Source organism: Eumetopias jubatus, unplaced genomic scaffold (assembly GCF_037043125.1).
Source record: "Eumetopias jubatus isolate StellerSeaLion01/CBP00866 unplaced genomic scaffold, mEumJub1_p1.0 scaffold_10, whole genome shotgun sequence".
Classification (NCBI taxonomy): domain Eukaryota; kingdom Metazoa; phylum Chordata; class Mammalia; order Carnivora; family Otariidae; genus Eumetopias; species Eumetopias jubatus.
Genome location: NW_028274816.1, coordinates 86019859 through 86041718, shown reverse-complemented (window position 1 = coordinate 86041718; position 21860 = coordinate 86019859). Strand labels below are relative to the sequence as shown.

The 21860-nt window shown below is 58.0% G+C and overlaps 2 protein-coding genes across 8 annotated transcripts in view; both read right to left on the bottom strand.

The window, feature by feature from the left end:
* Positions 1–654: 654 nt before the first annotated feature.
* Positions 655–3649, bottom strand: FOXJ1 (forkhead box J1). Its single transcript, XM_028112272.1, has 2 exons — positions 3152–3649; positions 655–1422 (listed from the first exon to the last, which is right to left on the bottom strand). Exons 1-2 carry the CDS (start codon positions 3647–3649, stop codon positions 655–657), a joined length of 1266 nt encoding a protein of 421 aa, XP_027968073.1.
* A 2030-nt stretch (positions 3650–5679) lies between these two features.
* RNF157 (ring finger protein 157) overlaps positions 5680–21860 on the bottom strand; it is a 77336-nt gene continuing 61155 nt past the window's right edge. For 2 of the 7 annotated variants that reach the window (XM_028112331.2, XM_028112332.2), the window contains exons 12-19: positions 21066–21304; positions 20224–20332; positions 17945–18056; positions 17327–17505; positions 16980–17045; positions 15897–15942; positions 14041–14151; positions 12673–13175 (exon numbers count right to left, since the gene is read on the bottom strand). In XM_028112331.2, the coding sequence (XP_027968132.1) occupies positions 12907–13175; positions 14041–14151; positions 15897–15942; positions 16980–17045; positions 17327–17505; positions 17945–18056; positions 20224–20332; positions 21066–21304 (1131 nt within the window). In that variant the 3' untranslated portion in view covers positions 12673–12906. Of the gene's footprint in view, positions 8909–10294; positions 10336–12672; positions 13345–14040; positions 14152–15896; positions 15943–16979; positions 17046–17326; positions 17506–17944; positions 18057–20223; positions 20333–21065; positions 21305–21860 lie in introns of those variants that run through there. The other 5 variants (XM_028112335.2, XM_028112333.2, XM_028112334.2 and 2 more) reach the window with 5 other exon arrangements.

The window sequence follows — 21860 nt, the reverse complement described above, 5'->3', positions numbered from 1 at the left end:
GATGGGGCCAGGAGAAGACCCCCAGAGGCCTTACAAAACCTCCTTGCCCACCAGGCTCCCCGACCTCATTCTGTCTCTGCCCCTCTGCCCCCTCCCCGCTCCAGCCCCACCCCTCCCCCGCCCTCCCCCAGCCCCAGGGAGGCTTTGCCCGGAGAGGCCTCCAGGGGGTTAATTTGCTGTCACCTAATTAGCATTTGTTGTACCTGGGACCTTTCTCTGGATAGAGACCTGGGGAGGACAGCGGGAGAGGGAGAGGCGTCGAAGCTGAGGTGCCCTGGGGCGGGCCCTGTACTGTCGCTCCCCAGCTGGGCCAGGGCCCCTCCAGGTGCAGCCCCCACAGTGCAGGGCCCTGAGCCCGTCCCCGTCCCGGGGCTGGCGAGAGGAGGATCAATGAAACACTGTGTGTATGGGGGGGGGGGGCGGTGCTGGGGAGGCAGCAGTTCTGGACCTGGGCACCCCCCCTCCCCTGTTCTCAGCCTCCTGGGCCGGAATCTGAGGACAGCCCGGGCTGGGGGCTGTGCGGCCTCATGGGGCCAGCCTCAGGAGACCTGGCCCAGCCCCTGCCTGGGCGGTAGGGTGTCCAGGGGCCTGTGCTGGGGGGCAGTCTGGGCCCTGACTTGGCCACTGTCCGGAGGTGGGGCGGGGCCCGGCCTCTTACAAGAAGGCGCCCACACTGGCCCAGTCCTGCAGGTCGGCGGCCAGGGTGGCGTCCCCGGCCTCGAAGAGGGGCTCCGGGGGCAGGCAGCCACTGCCGCTTTCGTCCCAGGGGTGCTGCAGGAAGGACGTGGCCAGGAAGGTCTCGTCGAAGTCCAGGCTGTCGGCAGCCTGCTCCCCAGGAGGCCCCCAGGTAGCGGGGCAGTCGATGTGGCGGCCGTGGACGGTGAGGTCCACGTCCCCATGCGAGGCAGGGCTCAGCGGCGGGCTCAGCTCCAGGGCCTCCAGCGCGCCCAGCTCGCCGCCCAGAGTGCCGGCCTCGAAGATGGCCTCCCAGTCAAAGTTGCCTTTGAGGGGCTCCAGCTCGCCCTGCTCCTCCTGGGTCAGCAGCAGGGTGTTGGGGGCCCGCGGGACCTTGGCCACGCGTTTGGGCAGCGGCTGTTTGCGCTTATGGCCGAGCCTGCCCTCGCCCGCAGCCCAGCCCGCCTCCCCGGTGGCCTCCTCGAACTCCCGCAGCAGCTGCTGGGCCTCGGTGTTCACGGTCAGCGGCCCGGCCCACGGGGCGGCGCTGGGCTCCTGCGAGGCCTGGCGGGCAAAGGCCGGGTGGATGTGCACCGGGGGCAGCCGCCGCTTCTTGAAGGCCCCGCTCAGCAGCCGCTCGGCGTACTGGGGGTCGATGCGCCAGAAGCCCCCCTTGCCCGGCTCGTCCTTCTCCCGAGGCACTTTGATGAAGCACTTGTTCAGGGACAGGTTGTGGCGGATGGAATTCTGGGCACGGGGGAGAGGAGAGAAAGAGGTGGGCTGGGTGAGTGGGAAGGGCCAGCAATGGGGGGCAACGAGAGCTCCTGCCCACATGGGAGGAGGGACGGCCGCACTGCTCTGACCAGTGGCTCTGGGACACCAGCCACTGGGCACCGGGAGCCAGGAGTGCTGTCGGGAGCTTTTGTTCCCTGTTGCCGGGATATGTGCCTGCTCAGTCATCCGAGCCCTGAGCCGCAGGGTGGCTCGCAGTGCCACCCCGGCCTGCCCTCCCTCCCTTACCCCACGGCTTGCGGCCTCGGGCCAAAGGCCTCAGCTCCCCCAGGGCCTGGACAGCCATCTCCCTCCGCCTCGGCCTGGCTGGCCCTCTCTGTTTGTGGAGTGGGTGGGTGGAGGCAGGGGTGCGGGGAGCTGGGCTAGCCAGGGTGTGAGGGTGTGTGCTCTGAGCGCGTAGGGATGAAGTGTGGGGGGGATCTGAGGACTTTGCTTGTTTGTTGAGCCGGCTGCTGGCCTGGGCCCTCACCCCCATGGCCCCCTCCTCCCACCCAGGCTATGGAGGCCTCAGTTGATTATTACCCAGCCTAGAGCACAGTGCTCATTCCTGAGGCCCATTTCCTGCAGTCTGAGCTTCACAGGTTTCGGGGAGGGTGGGGGCTGGGGGTCTCTCTGCTTTCTCACTGAGGGTACAAATGGCGCTTGCCCCAGAGTCAGGGCCCACGCAAATGTGGAAGAGTTTGGGACTGTGCTTCTCCAGCCTGCTCCCTGTGGGTATCCCCAGGGAAAAGTCTGGACGTTCTGGGGCCTCTGTCCCTAAGTAGCCCCTGATCCTGATGATGGCAGACTCGTGTCTGCCTGGCCTCAAATCACCATCCTGCCTTGTTCATTTCTAGGTGCATTGTCTTGTCCAAACCATGCTGGGGGACAGGGGTTTAGGGCCCAGAAGGCAGGGTGGGTGGGTGGATCGTGCCCCCTGGCAAGGCTGGGATGTTTACACGGAGGCTTGGGCCCCTTGGCTGCTCTGTGCCAGGTTCCGGAGACTCGGAACACGAAGCCAGTGCGGCAGGGAGAGCCCCTGTGGAAAGCACCTGGCTCAGGTAATTGTCCCCCCAGGGAGGCTGACTGAGAAGAGGGGGGAGGACAGCAGGCAGGAAACGGGGGAGGAGTTGGGGTGAGGGGCCGGGGCAGCAGCTTTACTTTAGGAAGACCCCATAGCCCTACTGGGACACAGCTGGCCTTCACACCCCATTGCCCTCCCCCAGCCAACTGAAACAACACAGGATGCAGAGCCTGGCAGGCGCGATGCTCCAGCATCCGATTCTGAGTCTGGCCTTGACAAGTGTCCTTCGGCAGGGCGGTGTCTAGGAATTCTAGGACTTGGGACAAAAATGTGTCCCTTAGTCCATCATCCTCTCTTAGGGGACCATGTCCACACACAGTCTGGCCCTGGTCTCTGGGCTGGGTCTACTGGATGAGTGACAGGTGCTTTCCCCAGGAATTTCGGGGTCTGCACCCTTTCTAAAGCTCTTTAAACATCCTCCCTCCTCCCTCTCTGAAGGAGGGGCAGTTCCAAGCACTAGGCTCCCTAGAGGTTCTTCCTCGATGGCCTTCCTCCCCTGGGGCCCTGGCTGCACCGAGCCTACTTGGCTTGCGGACCTGGGGACCTTAGTCCAGTCTGCCCTGGCGTGGGGAGGGAGGAGGAGAGCGGGGAGGGAGCGGCCGCCACCCGCGCCTCCCCTACCTGCCAGGTGGGATCAGCGTGGCGGAAATAGCAGAAGTTGTCCGTGATCCACTTGTAGATGGCGGACAGGGTGATCTTGGTGGCCTTGCTGGCCTGCATGGCCATGCAGATGAGCGTGGCGTAAGAGTAAGGCGGCTTCACATTCGGGTTGGTGGCGTAGTCCACGTCGTCGGGGGGCGGGGCCTGCAACCCCGGGGGCGCGCTCCGCGACGTGCACGACGACGTGGGCTTACCCGGAGTGTGCGGCTGCCCCAGGCAGGCGGGATCGGCCGCCAGGGGGGACCCCGGCGCGGCCGAGCCCGGCACCTGGTGGTAGCCGTGGGGGTCGGTGCCCCCCGGCGGCAGGGCGGGGGCCTTGGCGTTGAGAATGGAGAATTCCTGCAGCCACTGCAGGCTGGTCAAGCTGTCATCCAAGGCGTCGGGCTCCTCCAGGCCGCCCTCCGGCCCGGCCTCCTCCACCGCCCCTGCACCCGAGAGGCGTAGCCAGCTCTCCGCCATGTCTGCGGGGACTCTCCGAGGGGGCGGTCAACATCCACGGGCTGAGCCGGGGTGGGGGGGAGCCCGCCGCGCTCTCTAGCCCGCTGACTCCCGCGGCTCCGGTTACAGGGCCTCCCGAACGCGCGCTTCCATCCCGCGACCACTGGGTCGCCTCCTCCGAATATGAATGTGGTACCTGCTGGGGAGGACCACAGCGGGAGCTGAGCACTTCCCCCGCTGCCCCCGAGGGGAGAGTGTGTGCGAGGGGGAGGCTCCTCTAAAATCGTCCCCGCTGCTGGCGAGGATCTTTTCTGGCCGAGGTCTGGGAAACAGAAGCTGTGCCCGGGGGTCCGACCCCCACTGGGTCCGTCTCTCTTTTCCTCTCCGAGGTTTTAGAAGAGACTTTATTAGCCAAGGGTGGAAGGAGGGTGGGGGCCTCTGAGGCTATCACCTTCTCCCCAAGAGCGGGAAATCACACCCCCCCGCAACAAGTGGAAATGGGGCGAGGGAACCCAGGAGGGCAGTATCACCGGGCGGGAGACGGGGGATCGTCTGATCTTTGAAAAGAGATATTAGGATGGGGGATAACGGGGAAGGAAGGAAACTGGATAGGAGTTACGGGGGGGGCGAGAAGTAAGTGTCCCCCAAACTCAGATGTCATTCCCAGGTCCACCACTTCCGTCGAGGACGGATGGGAGAGCGGGCTGCCACCGACACCCTCCCTTCCCGCGGCCGCAGCCGTCTCAGTCCCTTACCTGGCTCAGAGAGCAGCCCGGGCCAAAAGAAGGTTCTGGAAGAAGTTCCTCCCACCCCCCCGCGGCTCTCTGTCCCCAGCTCGAGGGCCCCGCTAGCGCTTCTTGTCGCCCCCCTGCCCGACGGCGCCTCTCTGAGCGCCGGTGGCCCCCGGACCGGCATTAAGTAGCCGCTGCAAAGGCTTCTTCTGCTGCCATGGCGACGCTCCGCCCCTATAAACAGCTTCCGCTGCTGCTATTGGTCAGCACGTTTCCAAGGAGACCGCGGGCCCTAGCCACTCTCTCTGGCGTTAACTCTCCTGGAACTCCCTCCTTCTGCCGCCCTCTCCCGCGCCACCCAGCCCCCTACCCGCCACCGCGTCCCGGCTCCGCGCATTCCCGCCCGAGGGCCCCGCGCAGGGCTCGGAGAAGCGCGCGGTCCCCGCCCGAGGCCCCGGGCACGCCGGGGAGCCGTTCGCCCCGGCCGCCGCTCTCCTGCCCTCGCTCCCTTCCGGTCCCGGCTGCTCCGGGGCGTTGGCGGCTCCGCGGGGGCCCAGGCTGGGAGCGGGCTCGGGCACCGTGTGCTTGGGGCTTCCTTTCCTCTCTTCTGGGCTCACGTTTCTGTGCCCTCTCCCACCCTCCCCACCCTGAGCGTCGTCTCGGTGCCCGCCCGCAGGTCCGACTCTCCGATGCCACCTGCCGCTCAGGTCCGGGCTGCACCGATCCCAGACGCCCCGCGGTGGGTAGGGTTTCCCGGTAAGCGGCTCCCTCCCCACCCCTGTACTCTGCAAGGTTCCCGGAAGCTGACTTTCCAGAGGCTTCTGCGGAGGGGCTCTCCCTCCTTTTCAGATAGCTGAGGAAACGGAGCCGGTGAGCGAAACTCAAGAGAAGCCACGACTCGCCGAATCCTCCTCGCAGGGTCATTTGCCACGTTAGTGTCACTAACTTTTAAGTGGCAGGGACTAGGGGTGGGGGGACGCCAGGGGTTTCCTCGTCTCTTCCCCTGGCCTCCCTCCTCCCACCGGCTTTCCTGCTCTTCAATTATTGAGGAGCTGAAGTGGTGGAAGTTCTCCAGTTTAAGGGTGAGGGTGGGGTGAGGGCTCCTTACTCAGGCCTCTGCCCAGAAGCAGGAGGACAGGGGTGGGAAGCCTGTGCCCACAGGGTGGCACGTCAATGTCCATCTCCTGCCCCGGAGCGTGTCCTTCCCTACCCCATGCCTTCTCCCACTCCTCCACTTCTAGATTCTCTTGAGTAAAAATATTTGAGCACGGGACCAAGAGACTTTCACAAATAAGCCAAGGACACAATTAACAGCTCTCCTTCCCTTGTAAACAGTTTTATTCGTTTTTAAGAATCATGCAGCAATCCATAAATATTGCATCCTTGACGTCCCCACCGTAATGTGCCCATGAATGTACCCATGAGTGAGAGAGGGTACACGGATGGCACAAACAGTGCACACACACACACTTGCACACACCAGGTGTGCAGGTCCTAAAGCGAAGTGATCGACCAGCATGCCGAGATCAGGCGGGCAGGACACTAACTCTCCCAAGGTGAGACGGCTCAAAGTGTGTGGGTCTGTGCCCAGGAGATGCCCCAGAGTTTATGTGGGCATAAACTCTGGTGGGTGGAACTGGGTGAGGAAGGGGAAAAGGCCCCGTGAGGCCAGGATCACCACACCACCTGGACGCCGCGGGAGAGCTCAGACCTCTGACGGGCGTTGGCGGGAGAAGCCACAGCCCTCCAGATAGTCTGTGCCCTCAAGTGGAGAGCCAGGCCCCATCCCATTCTCTCCGGGTCAGTTGCTCAGAACATGACTGTCTCCAGATGATGGACTGGGGCAGTAGGGTGGCAGCGGCCCTGTTCCCTGATGGGGCTGACTAAAGACCAGCTCCTTTGGACGGGGTATTTCTGCTTGCCTAAGAGCCAAATAAGAACAAAGAGGGGAGAGGGGGAGGGGAAGACAGAGAGAGAGAGATACGGAAAGCTCGGTCTGAGAAACAGGGCTGAAAGGGCCATTTCTAACCCAGGCATGTCTTGATTATGGAACCAAGGCCTTGAAGAATCTCTGTGAGCCTCTTGCTGGGGGGAGGACCCAGCATGTGCTTCGAGGAAGGACACCGGCTGGTCCTCCTCAGAAGAGGGTGATAATGGTTTCCCCTCAGGGTTCCTGGCCACTGTGGCTACTGTTTACCTGCATCTCTTTCATCTCGGGGAACACCACACTGTGAATATGAGGCTGTGTGCCGCCACCCCAGGCTAAGGGAAGCTCCCCATTCCCTGGGGCTTAAACTTCAAGGAAATCAGGAAGTGGGGTTATTGCTCCGATGTCAAACACAAAAGGGGCTGTAAGAATATTGGGGGAAAGGACAGGAGTGGGTCCTGAAGCAGCAGAGTCCATGGCAGGACCTCGGAGAGGGGGACATGGGGCCTCAGGACAGAAGCTTCGATTCAGGCTTGGTTCACGTCACGTCTGTCAGGACAACAGGCCTTCCCCCAACCAGGGCAGGACCTGAGCCATAACCACAAGGCCTGACAGTGCAAAGAAGCTACACAGAAGGTGCAAAGGATTCCCTGGGCACCAGGCTCTCTTTGGGGTGTTGGAAAACGGCCCTGAAAAAACTCTTTCAGGGTAACAATTCCAAATATGAAGACAGGCCATCATGATGGGCAGAGCTTAAGGCTCCACTGCATCTCAGCCTCACAAATGGCTGTACGTGACCTTGCTTCCCTATCTCACGCTCCACTAAAAGACCACCTTTCCCCAAAGCCAGTGGGCAACACATCTGTCCAAGAACTAGGTGGAACCCACTGGCAACACCAGTGTTGAGAGAGGAGGAGCAACTCCCAACAGCTTACAGCCTGGCCTCGCTGTTTTCAGACTTTTGTCTACGTGCCTTACACGGGGCTGAGGAGGGCTGGGGGGCACATGATTTGAACAGTATCTCTGAATCTCTAAAGAGCCTGGGGAAGGACTACTCCCCCATCCCCCCCGCCAGGCTCAGCAGATCTGGAAGGCAGGGGAGGCAAACCCGTGGGGCGGGGAGGCTCCCGCATCACCGCTAGCCCCAGCTCAGCAGCGTGCTCCTCCTCCTTTGGGACTCCCGGGCTCCAACTTGAGAATCACTGCTCAACCCCCTCCCTCTGCCTATTTCTTCAACTATTCACAAGGGGCGAGGACAGGAATGACACGTGTAAGAATGCCACCTGAGGGGGTGCGGTGATGAAACGTGAGAGTATAGCACAGCTGACAACACAGTGCCTGGCAGACAGAAGGGGCCAAAAATGCGTTTTTTGAAAAGTCACCTTAGGATGGTGTCCCAGGCCTTCATGAACGCACCTGGCCATGAATAACCTTCCTAAGGGTAATCATGTAACTGGGGGAGTCTCAGATCCAGGGCCTCCTTCCTAAGCAGACAGACACACGAGGCCCAGGACACTAGCTCTGTGACCAGAAGCAAGAACTGTTTTTTTTTTTTTCAACCAACTTTTTGGTTGCCACCGTTTCTCATCCTTGAGAAAGGAGCTCCTAATGCTTTTTGAGGGGAACTTGGCTTAGAGTGCAAGACGGCTTTCCCTTCTCACAGGAGCCATCCCCCAACCCCACCCCAAAGTGGAGGGTTCAAATTGCTTATGATGTTCCAGAGACAAGAAAACGCCAGATGGGTGTTTGTAATGAAACTGCCAAAACTCCAGGTCCTCTTGGTACGCCCCCTAAGGAGAAAAAGATGAGAAACAACCAGCCTGTGGATCTCGGCTCCACCTGAAGATTAAGATAGGTTAATCTATCTATCTCTGGATACATTCCAGAGAGTCTCTGCAAAGGGTCCCATGAGCAGCAGTTCACTGAGAGGCTCCAACCCACAAGGAGAGAGGAGGCTTCTAGTTCCTTCTGGGAGGGGAAGGGTCATGGTTATGGAGGAGACCGGCCTGGGAGCAGGAGCAGGTGGACCTCCACGTCCAGCTTTCATCTGGATGCAGAGTCTTCATGGTCTCGCTGAGGACGCCCAGGAGGCCAGCAGTCCAGTGAGGCCAGGATGGAAGGTGGGGGCAGGAGGGAGCCCAGGTGCACGGGCTGGGGCTCTCAGACGGCCAAAGGACCCCACACACAGGGTCTGTCCTCGGGGTCCTCCAGGCTGCCAGATGATAGGCGCCGGCGCTGTGCATTCCGACGACTGACAACGTTGTCATCGGCCTGCCAGGTGCCTGGAGTGGAGAGAAGGAAGGGTACAGGAGCCGATCTCTGGCCGGGTCCAGATGGCCTCTCCAGCGGGACAGCCCAGGAGTTCGGCACGGAGTCTAGCAGGATGCGTGTGCGTGGGCCACAGCGAGGGAGAGAGAACTGGGCGCGGTGGGCGCCTTGGGGGCAGGGGACTGCTCCTGTCCTAACGGGCTAAGTACAGTCACGGCCACTGTGGAGACCACTGACGGAGAGGAACATGCAGGGTAGCTCTTGTTCTGTGAACTTGCCCTGCAATCCACTTCTGTGTCTTTGTTTAAGTTTGCCTGTATGTTGTGGTGGACAGGACAGAGAGACCAGGTGTAGCTGAGGTTTCGCCAGGGCAGGAAGCAGTGGACGAGAGTGAGAAGAGCGTGTTAATGTGAGTCCGGTGTCAGTGTTTGCTGTGGGGGCTGGGGGCTGGTAGCCCAGCAGGGTGCCAGGGACAGAAGGGCATGGGCGGGGGGGAGCCGGTGTGATGCCTGAGGCATCCCTCTTGCACACTGCTGCTGTTCATCTCCTCCTGCCCCTAGCAGCCCGCTGAGGTCACCATCAACCCCGGGAGACACCAGCCCGAGAGCCCTGGGATCCCCCAGGCAGCACCCACTAAACGTCTCATCTTCCCCCAAATCCGCTGCCACTCCTGCACGATCAGCACCGGATGCCAGGGCCGGAAGCCCATCTTTGGCTCCCCTGTCCTTGGTGCTCTGGATTTAATCCATCCCTGCCTCCTGTTTGTCCGCCTGTGGTCAGAAAACCCGGCCTTCACTCCTGGGTCCTGACTGCCCGGCTGCATGCTCCTGGGCCGCTCACTTCACTGCGAGTCTTGGTTCTCCCACTCATCAAACGGGGGCTGAGTGCTCTCCTCACAGGAGTGACTCAGAGAGTGTGCTCAACCAGCCGCCACGCTTATCAGGCCACCCTCATCTCTCCCGGGGTCTCCCCTCAACTGTCTTCCTGGCCCAGACAGGCTCATCCAATCCAGTGCAGCGTGAACCACCCCCGCCCCCCGGCCAAGAGACAGAGGCTCCGGGTGAAGACCTATCTCCATGGGGTCCCCCAGCCCTCCCTGCAACCTTCCCTGCGGCCCTCCGGAGCTGCACCTCCGCGCGGCCCGCCTTCACGAGGACCCCCAGCCCGGTGAGGCACGCTTGCTCCACGGTGCCCCCCAACCTGTCCCGCCGCCACAGTGCGCATCTCACACTGCGAGGGAATCGGGAGCCCCTGCCCTCCTCCGGGGCAGGCCTGGCCCCTCAGAGGACTGCTGCCCAGGTGCACAGGGAGGGCCCGAGGCTCACTGTGCTCATGTTTGAGGGGGCTGCTCTCCAACGTCTGGGGTCGGCCTCACGCTAGGGCTAGCCCAAGCTCCTCTAATGGTCTGAACACTAGGATTAAGTGGGTATAAACTGCTTATTTACCGTAAGGGTCCTGGTGTGATAATCCATCCTAAGGCTCTAATAGCAGTCTGTGGAGGTGGGCCCCCAGGAAGAGAAGTGGGCGAAATAGAAAATTCGTGGGTATCTCTCCCACCCAGATGGGATTTGGAGATTTCTCTTCCCTGGAGTCTGGGACATGGGTCAAAAGTGCTTTCTCCTCTAAGGGTGGTACTCAAGTGTGACAGGACGAAGAGAAGGCAAGATTGCCCTTTAGGTTAGGAACCCCCAAAATGCAATGAGTTGTTCGTTCACTTATAGAATTTGGTAGATCTCATACCTAGTCCTCAATGTTTATGGGGCAGGACTCCGGAACGGCGGCTGTTTGGTGGGAGAGACCAAAAGCAAACGGTGAACAAGAGAGAAGACAGACACGCACGCACACGTTACAATCCATGCCACCGCCGCCACCAACCAGCTCGCCACGGGATGCCGGACCGACAGGCTGTGCTGACTCTGAATCCACAGGAGTCCTTGCTACCGACTCCACCACCCTAGAAGCCTTAGCCCCGGCTGAAAATCGTTCCTTCTGGAAGAGCCTCAAGACTAGAGCTCCAGTATCTGTTCTCCCGGGCTTCTCGATGCACTCGGCGGCGAGGCGGAGGTTGAGCAGCGATAACAAGGTGCCCTCCCCCCTGCACGGGATGTGATGGGCCCTCGGCAAAACCCTGCGGGGGCTCTCCTGCGGCCCCCGTCCAGCCCTCCAGCCAGACGCTGGAGCTTGGTGACTGAAATCCTTCGTGGAGGTAGATCAAGGGGCCTTCCCTGCAAGTCCCATCTAGAGGAGGAGAAATGGGCGAGCAGAGAGACCTCTAGAGGTAGATTTGGGGAGCATATTTAGGGGAATTCCTCACACCCCTTTCCTGCCTCTACCAAGCCACTGATTAGATGTAAGCGCTAGAATAGTGTGATTGTCTCAAAGAGTTTCCAGTGGAAAGAGAAACCGAATTCAGATTTTCCCTTCGTGTCTATGAGGCGTGAACTTTCCTAGCAGCATCTCCGCCTCAGGTTATGAGGCTTGAAGAGAGGAGTGACCTGAATTTCAGGTTTCTGTAGGTATTGCTAGGTTTCACTGGGTATGTCCACTCCTGCACAATGAGGTCATTTAAAAATATATTTCTATTTCCACCAACAAACCCAAATGAGTTTTGTTTTATTTTCTCCATCACATACCCTACCCGGAATCTGTTCGGACTTACCACTGGTGCCCTGACCCCCGCTGCCGCCTGTGTACTATTCCATCCAATTCCTTGGAACCACATCTACTTAGCATGGCTTCACAATTCTAACCTGCTCACCACCTGCACCTGTCAGCTTCGACTTCCTTCCTTTGCGACCTTTGAGAACAATCTCAGAACACGCCACCCCCTTGGTCTTAGGGCCCAAGAAGGCTCAGAAGCTTCTTAGGGGAAGAAGGGCTGGTGAGATACGGGTGCCTTCCCAGTGACACCCCCATGAGTGTGATGAGAGTGGTGCGGATGGGGATCCGCGTGGTCTTCGTCGTCAGCTGGGTCTCCCGGCAGAGCGCGCGTGAGCACGGGGGGGGGATGGCATGTGGCACAGGGGAAAGCACGGGAGGCTCCCCGCGGCTCTGCTTCTAGAACCTCAGCCCTCCGTGAAGGGAGCGGCGCCACCTGGAGAGGGAAACAGACTCAAGAGGAGACCGAGTGCCTGAGAAGGTGTCCTGACGGCCGCAGAACATGGAGCCGAGCCAGCCCGTGGGCGTCTCAGTCACAGGATGGAAGTGTGAACTTAAGAGCTGAGCGTGAGGAGACCTATTTATTCCACGGGACCTACCGAAGTGGATACTCCTGTTATTAACCCAACAGATGCTTCCTGAGAGGTCCCCATCCCGTTGCTACCAGTGTGATGCTAACAGCAGAACCAGACAAACGTTTTACCAAGAAAGCAGACGTACTTTCCCTCTCCCCTGAGACCTCCGGGGGCGGGGGGGGGGGCAAGGGGACACCTCAGGTGCTTCTGAGTCGCTCTCCCGACAGGCGTCACAGGCATTTGGTTGCACGACTGGCCTGAACTGTGAACCTAGTCTCATCTCAGCCCGCTGGCTCTTGAGAGCACTGTAAGGAACCCCGGGGTCCTTTCCTCTTCCCGCAAGCAGTCCCGTAAGTGGAATAAATATCACCAAGCAGGTTGGCCAGAGGGGGTCAGGGGCAGGAGGAAGCAGAAAGAAAGAACAAGCTCCGTTTCCACCAGCATGGTTGCCTAAAACAGTTCCCGGCAGCTCCCTCTGCCAAAAAACGGGGGTGGGTGGGGGTGCCCCTCGAGGGAGGCAGGAGCCTAGCCAAAGGGTGGCTGCTAGAGAGCGGCCACAGACACAGGGCAGAGATGTCATCTTTCCTGCCTAGTGACATGGGATGCCAACTCAAATCCTCATAATGCTTGCCACAGAAGCGTCCCCATGTTTTGTGGAGCAGGGATTAATTTATCTTTGCAAATATTTTTTCTCAGAGAATCTATCAGATGAATGCAGGCCCTTGCCAGTTAGGACTGGAGACGTAAGCAGGAGCCTCTGGGATGTGCGCACACCCAGCAAGCGTGGTGTCGGACACAGCGTGGCCGGGTGGAGGGGGCACGGTGCTGGCGCGGTGAACATGAACCTCCACACGAACTCTACGCAACAGAAATGAGCTTCCAAAGAAACAAACCAGACAGACAGATTTACGTTTGGCAAAAAGACGTGAAAAACAAATGGACAGACGGAAGCGAGGTGAGGAGTGGGAAGGCAGGAAGTGACGTGTGCCCGGGCCCCACAGCTCCAGTCCAGGCCCGACTGGGTCCACGCTCCCTCCTCCACCAGCAGGCGGGAGAAGCAGGGAGGACTGACATGGCATCTTTTGGCCTCACTGAACGTCAGAGTCCTGGGCAGTATCTTCAGGACGCACTAAACGGAAAACAACCGGAGAGAGGCCTTTGAAAGGCTGGAGAAAGCATCTTCTGGGAATCACGGCTTCCAGGCCACCAGCCGGTGTGGGGCTGGGCGTGAGAGGCCTGGCGTCTCTCACAGGCTGACGGGACAGTGGCTGCCACAGGAGGCTGCACCACTCCAAAGCCTCTAGCCGCTTCGCTGAGCGAGTAAAGCACTGGACCCACGATGTGACGTGGCTGTTCTGAGTTCAAATAAGTCTTCATTTCAGGGGATGCTGAAGGGATTAAAGACACCACAACGTGGAAGACAATCTCTGCTGTGAGGGCGGCCTTGACCTAGTCCACCTGGGCAAGACTTGGCTTCAGAGAAGCGGTTCGTGGAGCCCTTGAACGAGCACATAGACTAGAAGGAGGTGAGTGCTCACGGTGTGATTAGCATGGTTCCTGCATAAGAAGTTATCCCAGGTTCAGCTTAGTATCAGGAGAAGGGACAAGGGGCACGTTAATAGTCCTGACCAAATTTAAAGCTAGGGCTCCAGGGAGCATAGTCATCCTCGACCCCTGACCTCTCTCTCCTTTGGGATCCAAGTATAGTAAGTAAATGCGACTGGTAACCCAAAGCTCACTGGCTCAGAGAGCCATGTGCTAATCGAAACCACGTCCGGCTTTCAAATTCCTCCCTGCTCCTAACTAAACAAATTCCTTCCGAGGAGCTAGGGATTGGATCCCCTTTTCCAGGACTCAGGCTATCTTTCTAAGACCCTCTCAGAGAGGCAAGGGCTGCCTCAAACTTCCTGTTGATGAAAACAAGACCAGGCCACCTGCCATGGGACCCCCCCCCGCCCCAGGATCGGGGTGGAGGGCGGAAAAGTCAGGCCAATTCGGAAGGAGAGGGGGTTTTACTCCTGTCTTCCTGTCCTAACAGTCTTGCTCAGAGCAAGGTTTGCTGTCTGCACAAAGTTCAAGGACTCTCCCGAGGCCTCCTCGCTTCCTTCCAGCATCTGGCTTCCAGCATCCTAGCATAGCCCAGGCCTTCTTGCAGGACGGGCAGGGCAGGAGGTGGGTGTCCCAGGGTGCGAGCAGGGGTGCGAGCAGGGGAGTCTCTCCCACCAAGTTCATGTTCAGCAGACTGCCACTCACCGGGTAAGCAGACCTCAGGGCACAGCTTATTGTCCAGTGCTTTCACGCTGGCGATGCCAAAGTCATTGTTATTGTCACACTCCATACCTAGAAATGCGCATGTCCTCTGGCCTGTAACGGAGTTAACGCAGTTAGAGAGGGGCTGGCTGTATTTTTCCTCTGCTTTGCTGTCCTTAAAAAAAAAAAAATCTTAAGGATGGAGACAAAAAAAATCAAATCATATGTTAAAAAAAAGACAGTAATTAAGTGGGTAAAGAGTGGACAATAAAGGAATCAAACTGCGTGGGCCTGTCTGTGTTTTTGCCCTGTCCTGCCCTGTCTCCTGAATTGGCCCCTTCCCAGCAGGTGCGGAGACCCCTGGGGGGGCGCGGGACGCAGGCTCCACAGAGAGCCGCACAGGGGGCATGGAGAGAGGCTGCCCCTGCTCCTGCCTGCGTCTGTCAGGGCCCGTCGGGGGTTTATGACCACAAGGCTCTGTAAAATGATAAAATACATAAAACAAAAACTAAAGGTCTCAGGTTCCATAATTTTGCATATTAGTCAGGATCACCACCTCCACAAAATTGTTTTATTTTCCTATGAAACTTAGTTTGTTATTTTGAGTGTGTTTTAAGGGTCTGAGCACAAACCTACGGACGTGTAAAGGGAAGGGGAAGGTTTCAGATGTTATTTTTTCTAGCTTCCCCCACGCCTCCGGTTTTCTCTTGATGAAAGGCAGAGGAAAAAACATAAATCCATTGTGTGGGCTATGGAATGTCAGGCGGAAACCGCCCGCCACCCTGCATTTTTCAGAAGCGAACATTCTATGGTGGGGGGGGGGGAAGCGATCACAGAGGGTGAGACTTGGGAACCTCGAGCACTGAAGGCATCAACCAAGTCGATGAAGCGCCCGACCCTGTCTTGGGCTGGCGTGCAAGTGTGGCGGAGGCACAGCCTTGGCGGCCAGGCCCTCCTTCGGGGCGACTGGGTCAGGCGAGAGTGGTCAGGCCAGCATGCACACACCCCTCAACTCGCCAAGCAGCGGCCAGTGCCAAAGCAGAAGCAACAAGGATGACATCTGCGTCCAGGCTGGGGTCCAGGTTTGCCGGGGAGGTGCCCTGCTGCGGGAGGCCCCTCAAGAGCAGCATAGGGCAGAGATGCTGGCTCCGGAGCCGGGGCAGAGTCCGTTCCCAGGGGATTCTCCCAGCCCCACCTCCTCTTCCCACTTCCTTGCTCTGGAGATCATTCCTTCTCTCCCAGCCTTCCTGGACACAGAACACGTCCATCTGAAGATATAACGGAGGCCCGAGTCACAGTAAAGGAAGTCATTACGGCAGCCTACAGATAGCTTGTCTACGCTGAGCTGCAGGTGTCAGGCTCCTTCTCACACCTTCTCTGTGCCCGCTGGCCCCTAAGGTCTCTCTGCTACTGAAATGTCAGCCATCTTCTTTGCTAACGCAGAACCAAACCAGCTGCCTAACAGGCCTTTCTCCCAAGTGGAGCAAACTGTTTTACTGCTGCTGCTACACATCAGAGCTGCCAGAGCAGCTCTGTGGACTCAGCTGAAAAGCAGAAGCGGGAAGGAAGGCGACGGGGGCTGCCCGAGAGGCTTCAGAACCTGGTCCACGCAAATACAGCGCTCCCTGTGTGCCTTTCTGCAGCAGCTTCGTCCGGACATCCTTGGCAAGAGCCAAGAAGACCACTGTGGTCCTCAAATACTCCGCTGGCTCTGCTAGTCCATCAAGAAGACAAGCTTTCCCCAACAGCCACACAACTGAGTAGAGCCACCGAGTCATACCAGTGCCCCTTTCTGTACCCTTTAAAGATCACCCAGGAAAGGAATCTCATAAGAGGGAGCAAAAGACCAGGTCTTTTACCATCTTCTTGTGTGGGCGATCCGTCCTCTTCTATAACATCATTCCCCTAGGACAGAAGGAAGGGGCTGTGAGTCTATAAAAGCAGTAAAGTGAATATATTGAGCAGCTGAAGACAGAAGTAACTGGCCTAATGGTATCTCACTCCAGGGCCTTCGTCAACAGCATATGTTTCCCATCGTGGCTGAGAAGCCTAGGAGGCCTGGCAGAGACAGAGTTTGCCTGGGGAGGCATGGTCTGCCCACGGGGACCAGGTCTGAGCCCCGTTACAGAGGTGCCCAGGGAATGTCAGGATTAGCCTTGGTAACAGTTTAGCTCATACCATCTCTTGAAGGTGGAAATAAACGTTGTCAAATGAAGAAGCAAATAGTAAGATCATAAAACTTCCAGAAATTCCTTAGGATCCCAAACTTACTCCCATGAGAGCACCTGGCTCGAGAAGAAGCTCTAGTGCCCTCACTGTGACCTGGGCATTTCATGCACTTCCTGAGCACCTCCGTCAGGGCATCCTATGTGGAACCTTAATCCCGTCCCCACCACCTGCCGTGGGGCTCCGGGATGAGTGCACAGTTTATTTCTCTTTTAGTAATCTCTACACCCAACGTGGGGCTCGAACTTACAACCCTGAGATCAAGAGTGGCATGCTCTTCTGACTGAGCCAGCCAGGTGCCCCTGGGTGAGGGTATAGAGTCGGGACAGAGGGATGGGGGGAGGCTAAAACCAGGTCCCTGGGGTCTTTACGTCTCCCAGTGCCAGGAGGTGCCTGCGCCACGGTCATTCTGTGTAAATCCTAAGCGAACGAAGGACGACCACATCCTCAGGTCTAGGGTCTGGCCGGGCAGAGTTCCCTCTAGGACTGCCTCCAGGACGCCTGTTACACGGCAACCACTGTGCTGTGCTAAGGGACAGTCCGCTGACCAGCGTGCGTGGCCACCCTTCCCTCTACACCACACCCCACCCCTGACTGAGCCAAACACGCCACCTCGGAAGGCTTCTTCCAGAACAGCCCCCGGCCCATCGCACCCCCCGCCCGTGCCCACAGTCCCTCTGATGGGAGGGAGCCCTGCCGCCCGCTATGGGCAGTACCTCTGCGTCCTGCTCTTCGGCGGCCAGGCCGATGAAGTTGCTGTCTGCGGATGCTGCCGGCATCATCTGCCAAAGAGCAACAGAAATCAAGGCACAGACACCGCTGCTCTCCCAGCCGGCCCGCTGGCAAACCCAAGCCAGGTCCTCGGGACAGACACGGCACCAGGCGGAGGAGTCAGGCGTGAGGACGCTTTGACTCAACGGCCCCACCTTGTTTTCCATGGCACTACTTCCCAGCACAGCGGGCGACCTGGCAGGGGTCCCTGGCAGGCGCTGGGTTGAGCTACTCTGGACGCATGTGCAGAGCCCAGAGCAGCAGAGACAATGCCCGCCCACTCCTCCCCTACCTCTCCTTCTGAGGGGGTCCTGCTGGCGGCCCGCGGCGAGGGGAGCGCCTCTTCCTCAGTGCCAGGGGCGATGTAGGAGCCGGACATGGAGGACAGCGTGTCGGTGCTGATCTGGGAGTGCTGGCTCTGGGAGGACACCATGGACATGACCGACTGGGCCAGACTGCTGCTGGCAGGGTCTGCGGAGCCAGGGGAGGAAGGAAGGAGATGGGAGGTCAGGCATGGCTTCTGGGAGCAACCCGAGGAGCAGAGCGGCCTCCCTGTGCTCACGCAGCGGGGACGACAGTGGCCTCCGCCACACCCTCACCGACAAAGGTTTACGTTTCAGGTCTTCCGAGGCTCTGCTCCTTCACGTTTTAGAGCTCAGACTCAACTCAGGGAGCAAGGATCTGCTTGTCCCTGAGTCAGCGTTCAAGGAGCCCATGACGGCAGGGCCGGGGGGTGAGATGAGCCCTCCCCACAGCTGTCAGCAGGACCCCCTGGCCTCTGAGAGGGGCTTGGTTTTCCTGCAGCTTCAGTATCAACCTGCCGGCCCGAGTCCCTCCGGAGGGGCTGTCGGGAGCGCCGAGGACTGGGCAGAGCAGAACAACGTGAAATCGCTCCCGCTCCCTCATGTACCTTCTGGGGAGGAGATCGTGGAAGAGAGAGGCGTCCCCGTGCAAGATGACTGGTCAATAGCTCCCGAGGATGACAGAGTAAGATTCTCACTTTCTGGGGTTACACCACATTCCTGGAGGGAACGGAGGAAGGGTGTGAGGGCCAGGGGCCCGGCGAAGGAGGGAGCACCGGGAGGGCCGAGGGCCCCAGCGTCAGGAGGCTCCGTGCAGAGCAGGGGCAGTCTCTCTTGCCTCATTCCCCGCAGCCCTGGGCTGGAAGGGCTGCCTCCCAGGGGAGGTGCCGACTTCGGTCAGCACATCCTGCTGGAGGCTCAGCATCTGCTCGGGCCATACAAAGGCTGGAGCTCAGGTGACACGGGTCACCCAGCAGCTGTGACACGGGAACACCCCGGGTTTCCCAGGATTAGAAACAGCTTTCCTTCTGAAGAACACAAAACCAGCAGAGGCCTCACAGCCTGTGACGTGGCCCCACTTGGATATCGGGTTAGTTCCAGCTCTACCGACCTCACACAAACACCACCTTTGCCTCCCGACCCCCTCCTGACACCCAGCTAGCAGCCACCTGCGCCCGTACCCTCACCCCGGCCCGGGCAGATGGGGATTCTGTCCCCACCCCCTTTTCTCCATGAGTTCTGTGGTTTTGTTTTTTTGTTTTTTTTAACTTTTTTTTTTTAAGATTTTTTATTTATTTATTTGACACACACACAGAGAGAGAGAGAGAGAGAGAGAGAGAGAGAGAGAGAGAGAGAGAGATCACAAGCAGGCAGACAGGCAGGCAGAGGGAGAGGGAGAAGCAGGCTCCCCGCTGAGCACAGAGCTGGACATGGAGCTCGATCCCAGGACCCTAGGATCACGACCCGAGCCGAAGGCAGCCGCTTAACAGACTGAGCCACCCAGGCACCCCAAGGTTTTGTTTTTTTTAACGTAAGCTCCACACCCAACGTGGGGCTTGAACTCATGACCCTGAGATCAAGCGTCGCAAGCTCTACCAACTGAGCCGGCCAGGCGCCCCAAGTTCTGTTTTTATTGGACTTCAGGCACTCCATCCTGCCTGACCCAGGGAGTCCTGCCGAGGGCTCAGCTGCTCTCTGGGAGCCTGGTCTGCAACTGAGTGGGCCACGCTCTCACGTACCCCTGGCCTGCTCAGCGCCCCAGCTTTGGCTCTGGGCCTTTGCATGGACTGCCCCACCACCTAGAATGCTTCTCTTGCTTTTCTCTCTGAGTCTAAAAAACGCCAAGATCCTGCTTACATGCTACTCCTCCAGCACACCTCCCTGGTCTTCTCCATTTTAACATACTCTCTCATGTCTCTGCCATAGCACCGCTCTGTCCCTGCTTTGGGGGGAGCTCTCTATAGTTAATGTTCATTCATTCTCTGTAGTTAAGATTCATTCACTCAAGGGCGCCTGGGTGGCTCAGTCGGTTAGGCATCCGACTCTTGGTTTCGGCTCAGGTCATGATCTCATGGGCTGTGGAATGGGTGCCGTGTCAGGCTCCACGCTCAGCAGAGATTCTCTCCCTCTGCTCCTCCCCCACTTGAGCATGTGCATGCGCGTGCTCTCTCTCTCACAAGTAAATAAATAAATCTTCAAAGAAAAAGCATCATTCGCCCACCCAACAAATACGTATTGAACAACTATGTGCTAGACATAGTGCTGTAAACTGTGTGCATGTCCTGTCCCCAACCAGACCCCGAGGACCCAAGGTCAGGGACCGCTCTATCATCTTTGCCCGTTGCAGTTCACCTAGCTCACTGCCGTACAAACAGCAGGTGTCATAAGATCACCCTGCAGGCTCACGGGCAGCACCCCACTGCACTGGGCTCCCAGCGCACCTCTGCCAGGCTCTGCAGCCACTGTCCCTGTGTCTGGAACCCGCCTTCCCCGGACATTTGCACACTCACTCTTACCTCCTTCCATCTCTGTCCACAGACTATTCTTTAAAGGCAGCAACCCCCACCTCCAGCCTTGAGCTCCCTCTCTCCCCTAATCTGACACACTGATCCACAGCCAGTTTTTACTGCCCTGGGGTCCATCCCAACCCCAATATCAAGACGACCCCAATATCAGCACCCCAAAGGCAAGGACTTTTGTTGTCTCCTTACTGCTACTGTTCTCGGCGTACAAAATGGCACCTGGCACCTAACACAGGCTCAATATATTGTTGAAAGGAGGAACGGAAGGAAACCTCGGCCTGAGGAGCGACTTGAAAGCGGATGAACCTGGAGAGGCCGGTGGGACAAAAGTACCTGCAGGTCTAAGAAACGGAGAACGAGATTACCTCTTCCAGATGCTGGGCTGAAGGCCTCTGAGAGAGCGGGGTCTCTGACTCACTGCAAGAACGCTCATCTTCCTCTTCATGCAACACGGAAGAATTCTGGGACACAGACCTGCAAAAGTCCAGAGAGAGGAGCATCTGAAGCCAGTGTCCGTGTAAAGAATGGAACTGGCCTGTACTCCCGTTAGCCAGACTCCACAGGAAGAAGGCCCAGAGGGAAGGGGAGGGGAGGGGGGGGCAACCCAGGTCTCAAGAAGGAGGATGGAGGTGGGAAAGAGCCCTCGGGAGGGACTGGGAGTTCTTCTGGGTGTCAGAAAACCTCCGCTTTACCTTTAACTCCTTCAATAACTCGTGTCCAAACCAGGAAAAAACCACTGACATTTTTAGGGTCTCAATTATTTTTATCTATAAAATATGCTCCTTAACTCTGCCACAGAAAGCTTCTCATGGCTTGTGCCTAGTTGGGTTTAAATGCCTAAGAGGTACAGGTACAGACCATAATTTCCTTCAGTCTTCAGACTACGCTCCCCATGGGCCTCAGTGACCCTAGGGATGTCCTCTTCACATACCCTGTCCGCCTGCCAAAAACACACAAGATTTGTGTGTCTGGATTCTCCTAAGTACCCACATGCCACCTTATTTCCGCCCCCTAAGGAGTGGGGTAACCTTCTGCATGAGTGTTAGCCCCAGGTCTTCCATGAAACAAAGAGCTCTGGGAACAGCCCAAAGGGTCTACCCTGCCCTTGGGGACCCAGGACATGAGCCGGTACTGAGGACGGAAAGACGGAGTGAAAGCATATCACCAGGGACCCCAGGGTCAACACGGTTGAGCACCAACCACTCACTTGGAAAGACTCTTTTTGAGCTTGATTCCTTGGCTGCTGCAGTCAGACAGGCGGTCGAGCGGGGAGAGTGTCCTGCCAGGGGGCAGGTGGCCATCGCTGCCGTAGGAGGGCAGCATTCCTGACAGGTGGCCATCTCCAAGCACGTGGAGGGCTGGGACCGCTGGGGATGGGGTGAGGGGCCCATTGAGGGCTTCCAGAAGAGACACCACTTCGTAGCCTGGTGGAATGTTCTCTGAGGACTAGGGCAATCAGAGACGGGTTGAAAAATTAATTAAGTACTCTTTGTTTTATGGCATGATCGTGTTTCTTGCTCTACACTGAAAAATGTTTTCTTTTACATCTGGTCTGGCAAGAAGAGCTTCTGTAAGAGGCCAAAGAAAGATAAAATGTCAAAGAAACCCATATTCTGAGATTCCACTTAGAGATGAACTTCTTAGTAATGTTTTTTTATTTTTTATTTTTTTTAAGATTTTATTCATCCATTTCAGACAGACAGAGTCAGCGAGAGAGGGAACACAAGCAGGGGGAGTGGGAGAGGGAGAAGCAGGCTTCCCGCGGAGCAGGGAGCCCAATGCAGGGCTCGATCCCAGGACTCTGGGATCATGACCTGAGCCGAAGGCAGCAGCTTAACGACTGAGCCACCCAGGCGCCCCAGTAATGTTTATTTTTTTTTTATTGTAATGGAAATATATGTTCATTACAGGAAGTTTGAAAAATACAGAAAGGTAAAAAAAAAAGGGGGGGCGAAGAATCAATAATCAAATCTCCCAAAATAAAACTTTTAATACCATTCTG